The following is a 23,393-nucleotide window of genomic DNA, read 5'->3' on the forward strand; positions in this document are numbered from 1 at the left end:
TACATTGCAGAAAGAGATCATCCAGGTAACCCATTACCGTGGTCCCCCTCTGCCTGAGGAAGGCTAACAGCGGGGCCAACACTTCTGTGAACACCCGAGGAGCTGAGGCGAGACCAAAGGGTAACGCCACGAATTGATAGTGTTCTTTGCCTACGGCAAAGCAAAGAAGACGCTCATGCCCGACATATATTGGGATATGAAGGTAAGCGTCCTTGATATCGATAGAGGCCAGAAAATCCCCTTGATGAAGGTAAGCCACCACCGTGCGAATGGAAACCATTCTGAATTTCTGAACCCGCACAAAGCGGTTCAGGGCCTTGAGGTCCAAGATTGGACGGACCTTGCCCTCCTTTCTTCAGGACAGTAAATAGGTTTGAATAAAACCCCTGAAAATGTTCTGACTCTGGGACTGGTACAATGGCTCCTTGTGAGAGCAGATCCTGAACTGCCTTGAGAAGGCCCTGAAGCCGATCCGGGGACAGGTGTAGGTTGGAAGGAAAGAATCTTGCCGGGGGCAAGGACCGAAACTCCATCTTGTAACCAGACCAGATCAACTCGTGGACCCATCTGTCTTAAATGAAAGAGGACCACGGGTCAGGAAAGAAGTGAAGACCTTCCCCCCCTACCCCATGTACGGGTGAGGGTGCCCCTTGAGGCAGAGGACTTGTCTACGGGGCCCGTGGAGCCCACTTTTGACTTACCAACCCAGGGTCTCTTGGAACCTCCTGAGAAGGCATGGGAGGATTTTGAACACTTGTCCTGCGACCCTGCGGGACAAAAGGGCCGCTTGTGGGCAGAGAACACAGGACCACGTTTGCGGCAAGGCTCTCTGCTTTTTGTAACTTGCTGAAGCAGGGTTCTCTTGCCTCCCGTGAGACCTTTTTATGATCTCTTCCAAGAAAGCTCCGAACAAGCGGTCCCCCACGAAGGGGAGATCCGTCAGCACCTTTTTGGAGACCTGGTCCGCAGACCAGCATTTAAACCAGATCATTTAGTATCCTTTAGATATTGATCATTTGAATCATCAAGTATTTTACAAGTTTATAGGTGATGACCCCTAGAAATTGTTGATTAAAGGAATTGGTTATTGCCTTTATGGCAATCAAGAAGGAGTTTTGTTTTCCTTCTGCTTGAGCAAATTGGATCATGCTTTATATAGGACTTTTTGCCTTCCTCTGGATCAACTGCAGGTGTATTATTCTGTATATGGAGGTTTTCTATTTATTTATTCTGTTCATTTCTATTGGTTGAACTAGATGGACTTGTGCCTTTTTTTTTTTTTTCAAATCACGGGTGCAATCTCAGGTTCCTGCAAACTGTGTGTGTAGCTGTCTGCCTGTACCTCTTACGGAATGATAGGAAAACTGAAGGAACACTGAAGGAACTACTAGAGTGCTCACCAGTGCCCTGGTATTTGATTGAGAACTACAAGCCATCGGCCGCAAGGGCTGTTGGTACTTGTAGTTCATTCATTCACAGAACTCTGAAGGACGCGGCCGTGTTTTCAAATTCTGACAGTGGGTGCAGGGAAAAGATCCCAGGGAAAAGGTGTGCTGTGACAATTAGAATGGGGATCAGAGAGAAGCTCCAGGAGCAAGATCATGTTACATGTTCCACCTTAAGAAAGGGTGGAACATGTAACATGTTCCCAAAGGTGAACCTATCCTTTAAATCAGAGGTCTTTAAACTATGGCCCCCTCAGTTGTTCAGGAACGACAATTCCCATCATGCCTAGTCCTATCTGTGAATGTAAGAGTTTTACAATGCCTTGTGGGCCGTAGTTTGGAGATCCCTGCTTTAAATGTTTGTCTGAATTAGGCACAGGTAGTTCCAAAGGAAACCACTGCCAGGAAGTGCCAATAAGGTTTTATTGAATTCCCCTTCATGTGTTCCCATAAAGCCTACCTTGCATTTTGGGCAAATAAAACCACTCATGTTCTCTACAACTCCTATTACTGGTAAATTCACTTTCCGACAGAAGTTGACTTCTTTTCGTACATCCTGCAAGGACACTTCCTGTAAATAAATACAAATGAAATAATGTCTGTTATTTTCATAACTTATCTGCACCACAATATACACTGCCTGGCCAAAAAAACAAAAAGATCACACACTCGAATATTTTGTTGGCTTTGATTACGGCACGCATTCGCTGTGGTAGTTTCGATAAATTTCTGCATGCAGTGTCAAAAGATTTATTTCTGTCCAGTATTGTATTAACATTTCACCAAGATCTTTTATTGATGGGAAAGGCTTCTCCAGCACATCCCAAAGATTCTCAATGGGGTTAGGTTCTGGACTGTGTGGTGGCCAATCCATGTGTGAAAATGAGGTTTCGTGCTCCCTGAACCACTCTTTCACAATTTTAGCCTGATGAATCCTGGCATTGTCATCTTTGAATTTGCCTGTGCCATCAGGGAAGAAAAAATCCATTGATGGAATAACCTGGTCATTCGGTATATTCAGGTAATCAGCTGACCTCATTCTTTGGGCACATGCATATAACTATCCAATAGGATAGTTACTGCATGCTTAGTTTTGTTAGTTGCTTAGTTAATTCCAGGTGGCGACTTTTTTTTTTGGTCAGCCAGTGTATATCTAAAAATATCTTGCCCATTAGAAATCCAAATAGTATAGATGGACAGAGTGATTTTCACTGAAGCAAATTTTTTTATATTTGGCTCAATGAGAAGCTTAGGCAAAAATTGCTTGAAAAAATCTCCTTAAAAATATTTAGAAGGATAGAATTGTGTGTTTTATGATCTTTTTTCCTCCTGTAAAAAAAAATAATAGGAGACAAACTATGTAGTATTTTTTTTTTGGGGGGGGGGGGGAGCACAGAGGCACAAGAACCGGTCCAGAATAGTTGAAAGAAGTTTCTATATGCATAAAGAGCTTTTACCAGGCCACAGCTAGGTTGAAAACTAAGAAAAAAAAGCCCCTAATTGTGCATGGACTCCAATGCATTTTGGGAAAAGGGTAAACAATTGTAAAAATATTCAGATTTTCTATAGGATATATACTGCTCAAAAAAATTAAAGGAACACTTTGAAAATACTTCAGATCTCAATAGCTAAAAATCTCATGCTGGAAATTTATATGGATATGGATTGGGTAATGTTTTAGGATCAAAAGGAGGCCACATCCTTTGATGGAAATGAAAAATTATCGATCTACAGAGGGCTGAATTCAAAGACACTCCGAAAATCAAAGTGAAAAAATGATGCAGCAGGCTAGTCTATCTTGCTGAAATTTCATTGCAGCAACTCAAAAATGGTACTCAGTAGTTTGTATGCCCCCCCGCGTGCTTGTAAGCATGCCTGACATTGGGGCAAGCTCCTAATGAGACGACGGATAGTGTCCTGGGGTATTTCCTCCCGGATCTGGACCAGGGCATCACTAAACTCCTGAACAGACTGAGGTGCAACCTGGCGGCGTCGGATGGACTGAAACAAAAATGTCCCAGAGGTGTTCTATTGGATTTAGGTCAGGCAAGCATGAGGGCCATTCGATGGTATCAATTCCTTCATCCTCCAGGAACTGGTTGCATACTCTCCTCACATGATGCCTGCAATGACGTGCATCAAGAGGAACCCAGGGCCTACTGCACCAGCATAGGGTCTGACAATGGGTCCAAGGATTTCATCCGATACCGAATGGCAGTCAGGGTGCCATTGTCTAGCCTGTGAAGGTCTGTGCGTTCCTCCATGGATATGCCTCCCCAAGCCATCACTGACCCACCACCCAACCGGTCATGCTGAATGATGTTACAGGCAGCATACCATTCTGGCTTCTCCAGACCCTTTCACATCTGTCACCTGCTCAGGGTGGACCTGTTCTCATCTGTGAAAAGCACAGGGCACCAGTTGCAGACCTGCTAATTCTGGTGTTCAATGGCAAATGCTAATCAAGCTCCATGGTGCCAAGCAGTCAGCACAGGGCCCACTAGAGGACAGCAGGCCCTCAGGCCACCCTCATGAAGTCTGTTTTTTATTACTTGGTCAGAGACAGTCACACCAGTGGCCTGCTGGAAGTCATTTTGTAGGGCTCTGGCAGTGCTCATCCTGTTCCTCCTTGCACAAAGGAGCAGATACAAGTCCTGCTGATGGATTAAGGATCTTCTACGGCCCTGTCCAGCTCTCCTAGAGTAACTGCCTGTCTCCTGGAATCTCCTCCATTCTCTTGAGACTGCTTGGAGACACAGCAAACCTTCTGGCAATGGCACGTATTGATGTGCCATCCTGGAGGAGTTGGACTGCCTGTGCAACCTCTATAGGGTTCAGGTATCGCCTCATGCTACCAGTAGTGACACTGACCCTAGGCCAAATGAAAAACTAGTGAAAAACAATTAGAAAAGATGAGTAGGGGGAAAAAATATCAGTGGCCTCCACCTGTAAAACCATTCCTGTTTTGGAGGTTGTCTTTTTTTTTTTTGCCCATCTAGTGCACCTGTTGTTAATTTCATTAACACCAAAGCAGCTGAAACTGATTAACAACTCACTCTGCTACTTAAATAACCAGATCAATATTCTAGAAGTTTATTTGACTTGATGCTATACTCAGTTTAAAAAGTGTTCATTGAATTTTTTGAGCAGTGTAGAACACCTCAATTAAACTCATTGCTACCAAGTTATAGAATATGCAGTATAAAACTTGCCTGAGGAGTAGTGATAATTACTGCACCATCAATGCGAGCTGCACTAAGATACTGCACTACTGAAAGGTGTTCATCAGAAGTACCAGGAGGAGTATCCACAATCAGGTATTCTACTTCACCCCAGTCTACATCTCGCAGGAACTGTTTAATCATGCCTGTAGGATGAGAATAATAGGTAATCTTACAAAGGGGACAATAAAACAGAACGACAGCTTAAACAGCCCAGCTCGCAGACCTCTTCCCCTATTGTTTAGGTCTGTCTTCTGATATCAATGTGAAACATTGTAGCTAAGTGGTTAGCTATCTTGCCTTTAAAGTTTTGAATCGTGAATTATCCGCAAAGAGATACATTTTCTACCTTTTTATGGTGTTCTATACTGGTTACTTACCACATCCCCAAAATATTTTTTTAGTTTTGGATAGAGTGGAGAAGAATTAACTCTTACTGCCAGGTCCGTACGGCGTATGGACCTAAAGCCATGCTTGCAGCTGGCCAGGTCCATACACCGTACGGACCTCATTTCTCCTTCTGCTATAAGCTCAAGACTCAAGATTCTGCTGAACAATTCTATAACTCTGATCAGCAGATTACAATACGCTGATCAAAGTTAACCTAAAATGTGACTGCCCCCCCCCCCATGCAGCCACTTCCCTGTCCCCAGCCTCCACACCTCCTGCCCACTCCATGTCACTTAAGACTACTCCCCTCTCTCCTTTCCTATCATCTACATCCCCCCTTAACCCCAGCCCTGATTAACCCCCCCCCCCCCCCACAAACCCGATCCCTGCAGCTACCTCTAGAAGCTGGCATCCCTCCTCTGCTGCTCCCACCGGCTTCAGATGCTGCAGGGGCATAGAGGGGATCTCAGCATGTCCCCCCTGCCAGGCCAATCACCCCCTGTACCGCCCCCAGCACCCCCAATCCATCCATCCCTCTAGCGGCATCCCTCCCTTTCTCTCCCGCTGCCTGCAGCTGCTGACCTGCACTCCGGCCTGGGGGGTACGGTGCGGGTGAAGCTGGGGCTTGGTAAACATGTGTTTCCCAGCCCCCTCCCTGTAGTATAGTGGACCGAGGCAGCCATTGCTACTGATGGCTCTGATGTCCACTGATAGTTGAGCATAGTAAACAGAGTTTACTATGTGTCAGACTGTCAGTTTATGAATGGATATGGAGTCTTTATACAGACTCCTTATTTCATTCATGTAAAGTGCTGCAAGTCCCTTTACTTTAAGTCCCTTTCTCAGTCTCAAAAAAAGATATGGGAGTCTGTTTAGACTTCTGATATGTCACCAAAGACCCCCGACCCATCCCCCCCTAAAAAAATATGTATGTTTGTAAAAAAATTTAAAAAGTAAAACAAATAAATTTAAAAAACATGGAGCGGACTGTCAAGCAGATCCGCCTGCTCAGCAGCGGATCTCTCTGCTGATCCCCGCAGAGCAGGTGAATGACAGGTCCGTGTCCGCTCCACTGATGCAGAACAGACACGGACACATCCCAGTGTTCTCTATGGGGCAGTCGGATGGAAACGGACTGCCTGTCCCATTTCCACCCGATCTGATCTGCTAGATGGATGGGGAATGGGATCCCCATCCATCTATTCTGAGTGGACAGGATCGGATGCAGGTAGGTGTAAACTAACACGTCCATTTACATTCGCCTCTTCATAGAAAGCAATGGGTGGTTTGATTAGGCCCGATTTAAAAATGGACAGGCAGACCAGATCGGTCTTGTGTGAAAGGGGCCTAAGGCCTTGTTTACACCAGGCATTCACAGCGTACCTTTACAGGGATGCACAAGTGTTCGGTGCATCTCTGTGCATGCAGTCCCATTGATGTCATTTGGGATGTAGCAACTTGAACAAACAGCCGTTGCTCCCACTTTGACATCCGTGTAAAAAGAAACAAAGAGGAGAAGCGCTCTAAGTGCAGACAGTTTATTGATATATAAGGCAATATGTGTAGTAACTCACTAGACATAAATGAAGGTCAGGCTGTGTAACTCCAGTAGATCTTAAGACATCCTCTGGGGGGAGGGGGGTGTGCCATCCACTCCAAAGCGCCGTCTGTGGCTGAGTCAATGTTGTTGGGAGAAAAGAAAGCCGGCTGCCTCCCGCCTCAGTACACGATAAGCGGTCAGATGTGAATGACCGGCGGCTGCGATGTTACGTTGGTAGCTGGACGCTCTCCCGTCACCAGGGGTGGTGTGATCCGACAGCAAAGTACGGCATGCACAACGTGTTTCTGAGCATGCGCGGGGTCAGTATACCCGGCGCGCTCTTTCTTCAGGTGCTCTGTGTGTAGGTCTGCGTGCATGTCTCTGAGATCACACTGTCTGCATTTGGGGTCGCGCACCCACACAGATGTCAGATTAGGCACAGCAGCTATGCCTGTGCAGTCGTTGCATCCCAATTGACATAAATGGGACTGCTTGTACAGGGATGCACGGAACACCTGTGCATCCCTGTACAGGTAAACATGGCCCTCCATGGGCGTACACTTTAGTATGCCACATGTGAACGATGCTTTAGTAGTAATTTAGCAGGAAGATTGCAAGTCATGTTGTGTTTATTACACTATTAATGATTAGTAATACACAATTTTAGTGTATTTTTAGTGAAAATAGCGATATGATAAAAATTTGCGCAATTATTGCAGGGCCCGAAAAAAAAAACAGTAGCACTTTTTATTCTACAGGTCATGTGCTTTTAGAAAATGTCTGGTTTGAGGGTCGGTTTACACTGGTGCGATGCCAAACACAGCATGTTATTCGCACCGCATTGCTGTGCAGATCACATGTGATGTCTGTGCGATGCAAATTCAGCCATACAAACTGTATGGCTGAATTTATCGCATTTGGACCATACTCATGCAGGATCTTTTTTTGTCTGACCCAAAATTTGCGCAAATATCTCAGTGGCTTAAAAATCAGTAGTATCTTTTTTCTATTCTACTGGCCATGTGCTTTCAGAAAATATATGGTTTGGAGGGTCTTTTATATACTCTGAACGCTATAAGTGAAAAAGGAAAACTTCCAGATTTTCAAAGAGATTTTTGTGTACGTCCAACTTTTATCATTTCTCAAAAACTGGATTTTTATAAGAACTTACCATAAAATCCTTTTTTCTGAAGTTCGACAGACGCAGCTCTGCTTAATCATAGGACTATAGGATTATGCTCCTCCCACTAGGGATAGGCACTAGGCAGAAAAAAGGCTTGTCCACACCTATAGGGGCTGCCCCAGCAAGCATAACCCCTCAGGCTCTGCTATACTCAAACTGGTGGGTAAGTATTTCAAACTAGGGATCGGCTGTTTTTCACACACCCTCATTTATCCCATCTTGCTTTTCAATTGACTATTCACAGGGATGGAGACACTGTGCAGTGCTCGCCACTTCTCATATAAAGTCCCAAATTGCCCATTTCTTGTATCTGCTATACTCAAACAGCTGTGTTGAAAGCAGTGACAGAAAAAGACCCCATAGCTCAAAAGTAGAGGGGCGGGTGCTGTGTCGAACTTCAGAGAAAAGAATTTTACGGTAAGTTCTTAAAAAAACCCAGTTTTCTCTATCGTTCATCGACAGACGCAGCGCTGCTTAATCATAGACTAAAGAGATGTCCCAGAGCAGTAAAAAACATAAGGGGGGGGGGAACAAGACAGGAACAAGAAACCTGAATGCCCCAATGCCCAAACGTAGCCAACCAGGTAAAAACAAAGCTCAACCAGAAACAGGAGCTCCCCCCAGAACAATGAACCCTCAAAGAGAAACCAAAAAAGGGGTTTTTCTCTCATTAACTGCAGCCTGCAAAACCTTGTGGCCAAAAGAAGCATTCACTGAAGCCAGCACATCTACCTTGTATAGAATTTTGTAAAGGTATGCACAGACGACCAAGTTGCTGCCCTGCAAACTTGTAGCACCGAAGTCTGATGGCCGAAAAGCCCAGGAGGCACTCAGCGCTCTAGGAGACTGCGCCTTCACTGGGAACAGAGGAACCTGACCCTTCAGTGAATAGGCCTGTACCACTGTCTGCCTGATCCATCTGGAAATGGTTGCAGAGGTCTATCCGTAAGGACAAAAATCATCCGATTTTCTGAAGGACGCAATGGTCTCTAAGTAAACCCCGATAGCCCGGTACACATCCAAAGAATGTAAAGCATACTCCTTAGGATGATGAGGCTTAGGGCAAAGGGAAGGCAGTACAATGTCTTTATTAAAATGAAAATCAGAAACCACCTTAGGAAAGAATGACTAATTAGGTCAAAGTACCACCTTATCTCTGTGAACCACAAGATAAGGTGAGCGGCAAGACAACGCTGCCAATGCAGATACTCTGCAGGTAGAAGTGATCACCACCAAGAAAGCAACCTTCTGAGAAAGTAAGCAACAAAATCTCCAGAATTTTCTCAAAAAGGGAGCTTTTAAAGAACAGACAGCACCAAATTGAGATCCCATGGCTGTAACGGGGATCGCCGCGGAGGCGCCAAATGGCGCATACCTTATCCGGACAATAAACGTCCGGATAAGGGCGTTCGTGGCTAATGGACATTTAAAAAATAGATAGCCAAAGCCGAAACTTGGCCTTTGATAGTACCCAAGGCCAACCGCAGTTCAAACCCTTTCTGTAGAAAAGCCAAAACCCTGGTGATAGAAAACAACCAAGGGTGCATGTACGATTACCCCGTGCGATGATAGATCTTCCTAGCCTTCAAGAGAGTGGGGATCACAGACTCAGAGACCCCTATCTCTCGACACCGGACTTGCCGTTAAAGCCAGCGACTAAGGCAGGATGGAAGATCGAAACCTGAAACAACAGATCTTCCCGGAGAGGAAGCATCCAAGGTGTACCGGTGGTCAATCTTATGAGGTCTGCGTACCAAGACCGAGGAGGCCAGTCTGGAGCCACCAGAATGAATGGAATGTATTTTCCACCTCTATCCTGTGCAGAAAATGCGGCAGAAGTTTCAACGGGGGAAATGCATAAATCAGCCGATACGGACCCCGAGGAGCCACCAGGGCTGTGGTGTCAGCCAGAGGATCTTGAGACCTGGCTATGAATCTCTGCACTTTCTTGTTGAGGCAGGAGGCAAACAGATCAACCACGGAGGGTCCCCCACCAAACACACAGTAGGTGGAACACTTCCGGTGTATGGACCACTCCCCTTGATCCAACACATGACAACTCAGGAAATCCGGCTGCCAGTTTGCCACACCTGGGATGTGTACAGCTGAGAGGGCTGGAACAAATCTTTCTGCCCAAGTCAGAATCTCAGCCACCTCCTTGGCTGATAGGACACTCCTGGTGCCCCCCTGGTGATTGATGAAAGCCACAGCTATGGCGTTGTCTGATTGAACCCGAACCAGACAATCGCTTAGGCGAGTCGTCCAATGATTCAGACAAAGTTTGTCCGAGGGGAGGAAAACCCTTGCCAAGGCTGAATCCAGAGTCAGGCCTAGGTACTCCAGTCTCAGGATCAGAGTTGATGCGGATTTTTTAAAATTGATGTTCCAACCAAACTCTTATTGAGTTTGGACAGTGACCTCCAGATTCTGCAACAGAACCGAATGCGAGACCTCTCTCAACAGGAGATCGTCCAGGTATCCCAGTACCGCAATCCCCCTCAGGCGCAGCAATGCTAACACCGGAGCCAGAACCTTGGTAAACACCCTGGGAGCGGAGGCGAGACCAAAGGGTAGCGCCACAAATGGATAATGCTGCTCCGCTACGGCAATGCGAAGAAACCGCTGATGTTCAGCATAGATAGGGATGCCCACTACCGTACGGATGGACTCCATTCGAAACCTCTGTACCGGCACAATAGCGGTCCAGGGCTTTGATATCTAGGATGGGGTGCACCTTGCCTTCTTTTCCTGGGCACGGTGAACAGGTTTGAATAAAACCCCTGAAAGCGTTTCGAAGCTGGAACCGGCACAATCACCCCTTGCGACACCAAATCGTGTCCACAGAGGCTCCAAATAGCTTCTCCCTTTTAGAAGCCTGGTCAGCTGACCAGCATTTCAGTCATATCAGGTGTCTAATAGCAACCCCCACTGCTGACATCCTGGCCACCAATAATGTCAAGTCCAGGGACGTATCACACATGAACACCAGGGCTTGGACCAACAGCTCCAGATCCGCAGGGGGAAGCTGTGTCGTTTTCAAGTTACTCTTCAGCAACTTCACCCATCCAGTAGAATTCTGTGCTTTAATAACATTTACAAAGTTAGCTTTTAACATGTGACCCGTCACCACATGTAAATGGTGGGATAAGGATTCCACCCGTCTATCCACAGGATCCGAAAATGTCGGCGACTCCACAGGCACCAGAGTCGCTTTATTGAACCTGGCCACCGGGGAATCCACCTTCCATGGTACAGTCCACCTGGTATCCACCACCTCCACAAAGGTATAACGATGTGCAAAACGCTTAGGCACCACCAGCATGTGCTTAATGCGTCGCCATTGTTCATCCACAATAGAGTGAAACAAGTCAGGACAAGGGAATACTTTACCAGGTTTGCGATATTTGCGGGAGACAAAAGACACCAACGCTGTGGGTTCATCAGCCATTTAAAGAGTTTCCCCACACAGAAACTATCAAATTTTCCACCAAGGCGTAATCTAGAGCGACAGCGGAGGACGACAGATCCTCTTCAGCGTCAGAATGTGAAGACACCGACCCCTCAGGGTGGTGTGTGTCTGCAGCAACCATATCTGTGTCAGAGTCGGAAGATCCTGCAGATGGAGGGGAGGACGTTTGCCGTTAGCAGCACCAGAACAAACCGACTGCACTTTTGACATCAGGCTTTGCAGAAAAACTGCAATCTCTGTCTGCAACTGCAAGCTGGAGGGTCCCGCAGTCATTTCCAGGGGGTCTGCAGGGGATATTTTATCCTGGGACTCCATTTGCAAAAAAAAATATTAAAAAAATTTGTGCACTGTCCCTTTAAGACTGCGAAAAACGCGGTCTCCCAGTTATTACTGCGGACCCCAAAAACCTGAGCAAATTTCGAAATATAGCAGAGCAGGAGAGGGAAACCTACAGGGGACCCCCAGAAACTTTCCTGCTCAGTGTCAAAATGAAAGTAACACAGAAGAAACAGGAAGGAGGAAGCAACTCTGCCTCAAGCATAGAAAAAAACATGCTGCATGCCAGTCCTGCCACCAGACCACAAGAAAATGGCTGCTATACATTCTCAATGGGGAATTTCAGAAAATGGCTGCCCATACAAACTAATGGGAACACAGAGGTCATGAACCACAGCAAAATGGCAGCCCCCATGCAGTCTCAGGGACCCCCAAAAGGGTTCCCAGAACAAAAGGCAACTATGGGTCCCCATATTCAAGGACCCCCCGGACGATCCATCCCCCACAAATATGTGCCGAAAACCATCCCGCATTATTACCGACCCCCCACGGTGAAAACCCACAAGGGGGGGAGCAAGGGGTATGCCAGTTAGGCTTCCGGGGTGCCAGGGAACCGAGAGAGCCCCTATTGTCCAAAAATTCCAGGGAGGGGCCCACTCCACGACCTCCAGGGGTAGTGGGGGTACAGGTTATTCACCATACTGCCGTACCAGGAGGGCGCCACTCCGAAACAGATCACCTCCAAGCCGGGATGGGGGTGCTGTTAGCCAAGGGGAAGCTGCGACTCAGGACGTTCCAGGTCATCTGCTTTACCGGCGAGATGATCCACTTGCAAGCTCGTCCCCATCCATCGGGGCACTGTCATGGTGAGGCCTAGTTCTGGACATTAACCTGCTCACGCTTGATGACCAGGCTGGGAGACCTTAAGAATCTATATTATCCAGTGCGAAAACCACAACCGGCTGTTGCTTTTAGTTCCCCTGGATCTTGGTCCTCAGAAACGAACTAGAAAAAATTACAAACTTTCCCTGTTCCAGCTAAGAACCAAGTCCCAGCATGGAACTAGGTCCTATCCCTGTCACTGGGCAGAACAAAAAACTGTTTCGAGTATAGCAGAGCCTGAGGGGTTATGCTTGCTGGGACAGCCCCTATAGGCGTGGACAAGCCATTTTTCCGCCTAGTGTTTATCCCTAGTGGGAGGAGCATAACCCTATAGTCTATGATTAAGCAGGGCTGCGTCTGTCGAACGATAGAGAAATATTGTTTTGGCAAACATTTGCGCAAATATCGCAGGGCCTTAAAAATCAGTAGCACCTTCTATTTGTTCTACTGGCCATTTGCTTTCAGAAAATGTATATTTTGGGGAAGTCTTTTAAAAACTCCAAAAGCTAAAAAGGGAAAAATGAAAACCTGCAGATTTTTTGAGAGATTTGGTTATGTATAGTTTTGTGTACGCTCAGTTTTCACCATTTCGCAAAAAAGTGCAATTAAAAATTTACAAATATTTGTTATTTATCAACTCCATACAGGTTAAGCTTTTATATTTAGTAGGAATTAAGCAGGAATTTTGAAACATTTGCTGTGTTTGTATTTGCTATAAAATTATTTTAGTGTATTCTCAGCAAAAATATTGATTTGGTAAACATTTGCGTGAATATCGTGGGGCCTAAAAATCAGTAGCACCTTCCTTTTGTTCTACTGTTTCTATGTTTTCAGAAAATATATGGTTTGGGGGGGGGGGGGGGGTCTTTAACAAACTCTGAAAGCTATAAGGGAACAATGAAAACCTTCAGATTTTTAGAGAAATGTAGTTATTTAAATTTTTGCATATGTTCAATTTTCACCATTTTGTAAAAAGACGTAATTTAAAAATTACATAAATGTGTTATTTATTAACTCAATACAGGTTAAGCTTTTATATTTAGAAGGTATTTAGCAGTAATTTTGTGAAATTTTCTGTGTTTATAGCTGCTAAAAATGAATTTAGAGAATTTTTAGCGAATATATAGCTTTGATAAACATTTGCGCAATTATCGCAGGGAGATAAAATCAGTAGCACCTTCTTTTTTTTTTTTTTACAGAAAATGTATGGTTGGGGGGGGGGGGGGAGGGTATTTAACAAAATCTGAAAGCTGTAAAGGGAAAAATAAAAAAGCAATGGAAAAATTGAAAAAATGGCCTGGCCAGCTAAGTGTAAAGGTGGAGCACAGGGCATGGCAGCGAAAGGGTTAAAAAAAATGTGTCTTTTTTGCCACCTGTGCCCCACATTAGAGGATTTACCCTCTCTATTTGTCCCGTTTACCGTTATCAAAAGTAAAATAAAATCCCAAATTTTGGATTGTCCCCAGAACAGTAATAGGAGGGGAAATCTTTCAATGGGGACACAAGTTCTAGTGACACCCTAGGATTCCCTCACATCCCGTTTTGACTATGAGACAGGAAGTGAAGGACAATCTCCCCAATGGGACAAAGATGGCAAAAAATCTGGCATGGGATATAATCATCCCTTAGATATGAGGGTAAAATCAGCGTAACATAGTGGATATATAAACTGAAATTATTGTGCCGTGAAAACACAATTCATTTGAACTCAAAAGAATAAAAATAATGTGCTAGTGCTAATTAAAGTGCAAAAATTTAATACTGAGTGTTAGATGAAATCAAGCGGCTGCTAGCACTATAAATGCTTCCACTGCACATCTAAGATCAATAGTAAAGAGAAGTACAGCGCCACTTAAAAATACATGAATGTTAAATGTGCAACATTAGTAAGCACAAATAAAGTGAGAAAGTGCCATACATAGATATACACAATCACAATTCATATGAATATAAATGGTGCATAAACATATTGTTCCTTAACCAGTTTACGACCGCCCGCCGCAGATGTACTGCGGCAGGCAGCTGCTCCCAGGCAAATCGGCGTACATGTACGGCGCTCGCTCTCGGGAGGCTAGGGGGTGAGCGTGCGTAGGCGGCGGCACGCTTCCACCACCGCTCGTCAGCAGGGAAGCCGATGCAGCGGGCAGGCGGCTCCGATTGACGCCTAACACCCACGATTGTTCCCCGCTGAGAGAGAAGAACGGTCATGCTGTTGTAAACACAGCTGATCGTTGTACTCCCTGAAATTATCACAGAGCCCATGTGATCCTTCTATATAGGATCACATGTCTCTATGGTCATTTCAGAAGCCCCTCCCCCACAGTTAGAATCACTCCTCTAGGCTCACATTTAACCCCTTGATCACCCATAATGTTAACCCCCTTTCCTGCCAATGTCATTATTACAATAACAGTGCATATTTTTAGCAACGATTACTGTAGTAACGTCACTGGTCCCCCCAAAAGTGTAAAAAATGTCAGTCAGGGGTCCGATCTATGTCCGCCGCGATGTTGCAGTCCAGCAAAAAAAAAAAAAAAAACGCAGATTTCCACCACTACTAGTAAAAAAACAAAAAAAACAAAAATGACAAATCTTTCCCGTAGTTCGTAGACGCGATAACTTTTGCGCAAACCAATCAAAATACACTTAAGAGATTTTTTTTTTTTTTTTTACCAAAAACATGTAGTAGAACACAAATTGGCCTAAAATATTAAAAAAATTTCATTTTTAAATTTTTTTTTGAGAATATAGCAGAATGTGAAAAATATTGTATTTTTTTTTTAAATTGTCGTTCTTTGTTTATAGCACAAAAAATAAAAATCAAATACCACTAAAAACTGAATTTTTGTAAAATCTTACCGTAAAATTCCTTTCTCCGAGTCCTCCAACAGTCGCCGCCCCTCATAAGTTATCACTATTGGGTATTGACTTCCGCTCCGCAGGAGTAGCTAGGCATAATACTTAAAAGCATTTAGCATAGACACACCCATGGGGGTTGTCCCACTGGTCAATACCCCCCTGCAGTAATCCATCCCAACTCAGTTTGGTAGCATAGCAGTAAGTGTATAAGAAAAAACCCAAAAGAGGGGCGGGGGCGGCAACTGTCGGAGGACTCAGAGAAAGGAATTTTACGGTAAGATTTTACAAAAATTCAGTTTTCTCTTACGTCCTCCGACAGTCGCCGCCCCTCATAAGTCATCACTATTGGGATGTCCCAAAGCAGTGTAGACAGGAGGGGTGGGAGACGCAAGCGTACAAAAGGCAGCGCAGTACCCACATCAGAGAAAGGAACCTTACACACACAGTAAGAGAATCGGCTGGGCAACAGAAAAAAGCTCAACAGGTGCAACAACCCAGGAAAGCAAATAACCTAGGGGATAAACAACCCCAACAGCCAAGGACCCACAAAAAACAAGGGTCCCCTATGGCACTGCCGCACTGAGAACTTTGCAGCCAAAGGAGGCATCAGCTGACGCCAAAACATCAACCTTATAGAATTTGGAAAAGGTGTGCACCGACGACCAAGTCGCAGCCTTGCACACCGGGGGCACCGAGGCCTGATGCCGGTAGGCCCAAGACGTACTCATTGATCTGGTAGAGTGCGCCTTAACAGGGAAGGGCGGAACCCGTCCCTTTAAAGCATAAGCCTGGACAATTGTCTGTTTGATCCATTTGGCATTAGGAAGGACAAAAAGGGAATCTGATTTCCTAAAGGATTCAGTGGACGACAGGTAAACCCTAATCGCCCTGACAACATCCAAGGAATGCAACGCAACCTCCTTAGGATGCTTAGGCTTCGCACAGAGCGAAGGCAAAAAAATGTCCTCATTAAGGTGAAAATCAGACACCACCTTAGGGAGAAAAGACGAATTAGGTCCCAAGACCACCTTATCTTTATGAACCACCAGGTAAGGAGAGCGGCAAGACAACGCCGCCAACTCTGATACCCTGCGAGCCGAAGTGATCGCCACTAAAAAGGCAACCTTCTCAGACAGCAGAGGTAACGATATCTCCCGGATGTTTTCAAAGGGAGAACGCTGTAAAGCGGACAGAACCAAGTTCAAATCCCATGGAGGAAAAGGGTCCCTCTGGGGAGGGGCCAAATGTTGCACACCTACATACAAGACTTTAGTAATGAAAACGGTAGTATAAGTAGTAATCAGCATGGATTCATGAAAAATCGTTCGTGCCAAACCAATCTATTAACCTTCTACGATGAAGTGAGCTGCCACCTAGATAAAGGTAAGCCTGTGGATGTGGTGTATCTGGACTTTGCAAAGGCCTTTGACACCGTTCCCCACAAACGATTACTGTACAAACTAAGGAAGGTAGGTATGGACCATAAGGTGAGTACCTGGATAGAGAACTGGCTCCAGGGGAGAATACAGAGGGTGGTGATTAATGGGGAGTACTCGGATTGGGCGGGTGTGGAAAGTGGGGTCCCCCAGGGTTCTGTCCTGGGACCAATCCTGTTTAATTTATTCATAAATGATCTAGAGGAGGGGATATCTAGTACAATCTCAGTATTTGCAGATGATACTAAACTAGGCATGCCAATATCTTCTATGCAGGATGTGGAAACCTTGCAAGCAGACCTGAACAAAATAACGGGGTGGGCAACTACATGGCAGATGAGGTTTAATGTTGAAAAATGTAAAGTAATGCACTTGGGGGCCAGAAACCAAGCTACTCACTAGGGGGGGGAACCTCTGGGTGAGTCTAGGATGGAAAAGGACTTGGGGGTACTGGTAGACAACAAGCTTGGCAGTGGCATGCAATGCCAAGCCGCCGCAAGCAAAGCCAACAGAATACTGGGATGTATAAAAAAGGGGATTCACTCCAGAAATAAAGAGATTATTCTCCCACTCTACAAGACTCTGGTCCGGCCACATCTGGAGTATGCTGTCCAGTTCTGGGCACCGGTCCTCAGGAAGGATGTGCTGGGACTGGAGAAAGTCCAGAGAAGGGCAACAAAAATAATTAGGGGAATGGAGGACATCAGCTATGAAGAAAGACTACAAGCACTGAACCTTTTCTCTCTGGAGAAAAGACGATTGAGGGGGGATATGATATTAATGTACAAATACTGTACTGGTGACCCAAGCATAAGGAACAAACTATTCAGAGAAAGGAGATACAATAAGACACGTGGCCACTCACTAAAACTAGAGGAAAGGAGGTTTAACCTTAAAGTGCGTAAGGGGTTCTTCACTGTAAGAGCGGTAAGGATGTGGAATTCTCTTCCACAAGCAGTAGTATCAGCAGGGAGCATTGATAGTTTCAAAAAACTATTAGATGGACACCTTAGAGACCACAACATACAGGGGTATACAATGTACGGTTAAAAGCAAACACACACACACATCATAGGTTGAACTGGATGGACTGTCTTTTTTCAACCTCACTAACTATATAACTATGTAACCTTGAATGAAGGTGCGAATTAAGGAATGAGACGCCACAGGGCGTTGAAAAAGAATAGCCAGTGCAGATACCTGGCCCTTTATCGTGGCCAGCGCCAGTCCACACCAGTCTGGAGAAAAGCCAACATTCTCGACACCGAGTATGAGCGAGGAGTAAACTGGACTCACACCAGGCGAAATAAGCTTTCCAGGTACGGTAATAAATCTTACCAGACAAGGCTTTCCTAGCCTTGATTAAAGTAGGAATGACCTCTGGGGAGAGACCCCTATCTCTCAAGACCTGGCTCTCAACACCCAGGCCGTTAAAGCCAGCGACTGTAAAGCAGGATGGAAGATCGGTCCCTGAGACAGCAGATCTTCTCGCATCGGCAGCCGCCAAGGAGGCTCGACAGCTAGGTGAACGATGTCCGCATATCCAGTCCGGTGCCACCAGAATCACCATGTTCGGTTCCGAGGCCAGCCTGCGAAGGAACCTGGATAACAACTGAATCGGAGGAAAGGCATACATCAGATGATACTGATGCCAAGGGGCCACCAGCGCATCCGAGGCATCCGCCAGAGGATCACGAGTTCTTGCCATGAATCTTTCCACCTTGTGGTTTAGCCGAGACGTGAACAGATCCACGTCTGGGGATCCCCACCTCGCACACAGCATTTGGAAGACCTCCGGGTGTAGGGACCATTCCCCCTGGTCCAGGGTCTGGCGGCTCAGTTAATCGGCCTGCCAATTCTCCACACCAGGAATGTGAACTGCCGAAATCGCCGGGACATGAGTCTTGGCCCAAGACAGAATGTCGGTCACCTCCCGGGCACTCCTGGTGCCCCCTTGGTGGTTGATGTAAGCCACCGCGGTAGCATTGTCCGTCTGTACCCGTACAGGACGGCCCCGAAGTCGATCCGACCACTGGAAGAGACACAGTTTGATCGCTCTCAATTCCAAGATGTTGATCGGAAGGGAGGATTCCTCCTCCGACCAAGTGCCCTGGGAAGACAGGTTGCCCAGTACTCCACTCCAGCCTGACAGGCTGGCATCCGTGGTAATCACTGTCCACAGTAACAGACGGAAGGAACGTCCTTCCGACACCACCGGGGACTGAAGCCACCACAGAAGATCCATTCTGGTCCGGCGACTCAACGAGACACTCAGATCCAAGGACTGAGGTAGTCTGTCCCACCTGGCCAGGATCTCCGCTTGAAGAGACCGTGAATGAAACTGAGCGAAGGGTATCGCCTCAAAGGCAAATACCATCAACCCCAGGGACCGCATGCAGTTCCTGAGAGACGAGGACTGATTGTCCCTGAGGGACCTGATCTCGTCCTGAAGGGTCCGGAGCTTGTCCTCCGGCAGAAACACTTTTGCTTGAGCAGAGTCCAGAACCATTCCAAGATAGGGAAGACAAACCGAAGGAGACAAGGTCAACTTCTGTACGTTGATGGTCCATCCGAACTCCTGGAGCGTCTGCACCTTGGTGGACAGATCGCACAGCAGGCTCTGACTGGCACTCGATCTTAACAGGAGATCGTCCAGATATCCCAAGACTGCAATGCCCTGTGCCCTCAACAGGGCCAGAACAGGCGCCAGCACTTTGGTAAAGACCCTTGGAGCCGAAGTGAGACCGAAAGGTAGCGCCACAAATTGATAGGAGGTACCTCCGGTTCGCCATACCGGAGGACCACTGATGAGCCTCGAAAATGGGGATGTGCAGGTACGCATCCTTTAGGTCGATAGAGGCCAGGAATTCCCCTGGACTCAGGGAGGCCACCACCGAGCGGAGGGATTTCATACGGAACTTTCGAACACGCACGAAGCGGTTCAGAGCTTTCAAGTCCAGGATAGGACGCACCTTGCCCTCCTTTCTGGGCACAGTGAACAGATTTGAGTAAAACCCCCGAAACCTGTCCTGATGAGGCACTGGGACAATCACCCCCTGGGCAAGGAGGTCCTGCATCGCTCGATGCAGGTCCTGTAGGCGCCTTGGGGTCAAATGAAGATTTGAGGGAAAGAATCTGTCCGCGGGCCGGGAAAGGAATTCGATCTTGTATCCCGATCTAATGATTTCCTGAACCCACCTGTCCGGAATTCGGAGCAGCCAAGGTTGGCGCAAACGTCCCCCCACCCCTGAAATGGGTGGGGGCGTCCCTTCAGGCAGAGGCGGATTGACCCGCCACACCGGCATGGCCGGACTTCTGCTTGCCCGCCCAGGGCTTCTTCTGGCCACTCTGGCCCTTGAAGGGTTTGCCCTTGTTTTGTGGCTTAAAGGCACGAAAGGACCCCTGATTGGGTTTAAAGGCGGGACCCCGCTTACCGCGGAAGGGCGTGTTCTTCGAATTCTGGGGCAGCAGAGGGCTCTTGCCCCCAGTGACTCCTTTCACCAAGGTATCTAAAGCCTCGCCAAAAAGGCGAGACCCTGCATAGGGAAAATCAGCCACCGTTTTCCGTGACGTCTAGTCAGCCGATCAACTCTTCAGCCAGATCAGTCGACGGTTAAGAACCACAACACTAGACAGGCGTGCAGCCAAAGGGGCCTCATTCAAGGCCGCATCGCACAAATACATGACCCCTTGATGAATCTGGTCCACCATGGCCAGTGTAGTAGATGGGGCAGAATCAGACACTAGTGTGCGTCTAAGCACCTTAGTCCAGTCCGCCACCACCTGAGCCACCATGACAGAAGCGAAAATAGGTTTGAGTAAGGAACCCGCCACCATGTAGGAATGGCGGGCAAGAGACTCCAACCTTCTGTCCGTAGGATCCCGTTACACCGGGGTATCCTCAGTGGGAATCAAAGTAGCCTTGTTCAACACGGCCACCGTGTGATCCACCTGGGGAGGCACACACCAGCGCGAATCCGTAGAAGGCGCAAAGGGGTAAAAGTAGTTTAAACTGACTAGGCACCGTGAAAGGACGTTTTAAATTGCGCCATAGTTCATTCACAGTGTGATGAAACTCAGCGGGGCAGGGAAAAACCTGCGCCGACTGGCGGGTCCTATGGGTACCAAAAGAGGACACAATGCACGGAGGATGGGGCTCATCCTCCAAATGTAGTGTTTCTTTCACAGAAGAAATCAACTCATCCATAGTCGTGCGTTCCTCAGACGACCCCGGGGGAGAATCATACACCCCCTCCACCTCCGCCTCCCCCTCAGACCCCAGTGGGTCCAGGGACGAGCGAGACCCTGAAAAGGGCACGCTAGCCACAGCAGCCACATCACCATCTGAATCAGAGGAGAAAGACAGTCTAGGCCTTTCTCTAGCAGCCCGTTCAGCCATCAGCACCTCCATTTTGGACACCAAAGACGCCACTACAGCGGCCAAATCAGGTATAACAGGGGTTTCAGCAGAGCTGGAGTCCACCCCCCCCCCCCCCCCCCCAAGGCTGGAGGGAATTTACTGTCCTGAGATTCCATTGCCCAAAGTTACAAAAAAAGGTACTGGCCCTTTAAAAGCGCTGCGGAGTGCGCAGCCCACTACTATATACACAGTGAACACAGACCCCCCAAAAGGGACAAAACTGAGCCAGGAAGGAGTTATGGAAGAGACCGTCTGCAGTTGCCCCACAGAGTGTTACCACACCGATCGCTGCTCCAGAGGAAAAGGAAGTGAGGTCAGAGGCTGAACTATATGCTGCAAGGCCAAGGGAAAATGGCTGCCCATAGAAATGAATGGGAGGCTTCGGCAAGATGGCCACCGACATGTGCTCGGAACGATCGTTCTGTCACACACAAGATGGCGCCGGATGGCGCCAAAAAAACACTACACAGCAAGCTGTTACAAACCCATAATGAAGCCAGACATGCTTGCCCATACCTAAAATGGCGGACCGCGCGGTTTTCACTCGCTGCGGCCGCGGTACACACAGTCTGTACCCCCAAAAACACCGAAGTGACACAGGGGAAGGGGCCCCCAAACCCACAAAGCGGCCGCAGTGCATTAAAGGAGACCCCCGCAGGGATCGCTTCAGGGAGCCCCACAAAGTCACAGACATGGGGGACACACAGCAACACAGGACTGCCACCCCAGACAGAGGCCCCACACAGAAGGAACTTACCTGTACCGGATGGCGTGGGGTGCCTCTATGAACTGAAAGCCGCTGTCCTCAGATGACAGGGAATGCCGTTAGCCAAACACAGGACACTACAGCACCGCAGATGTGTTTCAGTGAGGTAGCCACCTCACAGGCTGCATCCCTGCTGCGAGCAGGGATGGGTCGTACATAGTGCCAGGGCGAACCATAGCAGAACGCTCGATGGCGGGCTGGGTATCCATCTGACCCTCTGCCCTGGAGAACCAGGGCGGCCAGTCCGATTCCCAGCTCCGCATGATCCATCTTCATCTGAAGATCCGACTAAATCAAAGCTGACAAAATAAAAATCAAAGAAAAGATTAGAAAGGCTGAGACTGAAGCCCCAGCACAGGGAAGCCTGACTACTCCTGACGCTAGGCAGAGACAAACTGAGTTGGGATGGATTACTGCAGGGGGGTATTGACCAGTGGGACAGCCCCCATGGGTGTGTCTATGCTAAATGCTTTTGTTTATTGACTAAGTCTTATGCCTAGCTACTCCTGCGGAGCGGAAGTCAATACCCAATAGTGATGACTTATGAGGGGCGGCGATTGTCGGAGGACGTAAGAGAAAGAAAGCTCTATTTGTGGGGTAAAAAAAGGACATCAATTTTATTTGGGTACAGCGTCACACGACCGCGCAATTGTCTGTTAAATAACAGTGCCGAATCGCAATATAGTGCATGGTCAGGAAGGGGGCAAATCCTTCCGGTCTAAAAGTGATTAAAATTGCATATAGGAGATTAATAAGATAAATGAATCAATCAGAATATTCAAAAAAAACACCAATTAGAATATTCAAGCTTATGAAAAAATCCCAAAACCTCTAATATATAATATATAAAAGTCCAGTGCAAAAGAGAGTCTGTGCAAAAATGTCAAGATGTGGACTACAAAAGCCAGAAAGTGCTGGTGCTTGAGAGTGAAACTTCAGAAATCAAAAATCCTCCACCACATACATCTGGCTGCTCACCTCAGGTTCTGACCCCTGTGTTATTAGTGAGTCAGAACAAGCTGTTCCCAGAAAGGGATATAATCTTGTGGATGATAATCAGCCAGTATCTTGTGAAATGCGATCCTCCACACTCACTGTCCTTAGGGATTTCTCCAATGGGAGACAAAAATAGGGACAATCTAGTGCTCTCTGTATGTATGGCTTTATTAGGGCAAAAATACAATAGATATCCAACTCACATTTTTAGGCACAATCAGCTGTGCAGGCTTGATAACAAGATATTCTCAATACTGAGATGCAGAGCGAGGAGATAGCAGGCTCCGACTTCTATATATGCGTTAGGTCATGTGACTGAATTTTTAAGTGGCGCTGCATTTCTCTTTGCTATAATCATCCCTTACTCAATACAAAACGAAGAAAAAAAGAAATGTATTTATTTTTTACTTTTTTTTTGCAATCTATTCATTGGCTTCCCGAGGTTGACGGGTAGACCACAATTGAAGTGTTGCCAATCTCACTTTCAACACAAGGGTCATAATTCCTTCC

General features: G+C 46.9%; 1 protein-coding gene across 2 annotated transcripts in view; it reads right to left on the bottom strand.

Annotated features, from left to right (window-relative positions):
* Nucleotides 1-23,393, bottom strand: part of NUBP1 (NUBP iron-sulfur cluster assembly factor 1, cytosolic) — a 198,911-nt gene that overhangs the window by 55,117 nt on the left and 120,401 nt on the right. Inside the window, exons 7-8 of one of the 2 annotated variants that reach the window (XM_082261930.1) lie at nucleotides 4,658-4,812; nucleotides 1,906-2,016 (exon numbers count right to left, since the gene is read on the bottom strand). In XM_082261930.1, coding sequence (XP_082118056.1) covers nucleotides 1,906-2,016; nucleotides 4,658-4,812 — 266 coding nt within the window. Of the gene's footprint in view, nucleotides 1-1,905; nucleotides 2,017-4,653; nucleotides 4,813-23,393 lie in introns of both variants that reach the window. The other variant, XM_082261929.1, reaches the window with a different exon arrangement.

Source organism: Pelophylax lessonae, assembly GCF_965119305.1.
Source record: "Pelophylax lessonae genome assembly, chromosome: 6".
Classification (NCBI taxonomy): domain Eukaryota; kingdom Metazoa; phylum Chordata; class Amphibia; order Anura; family Ranidae; genus Pelophylax; species Pelophylax lessonae.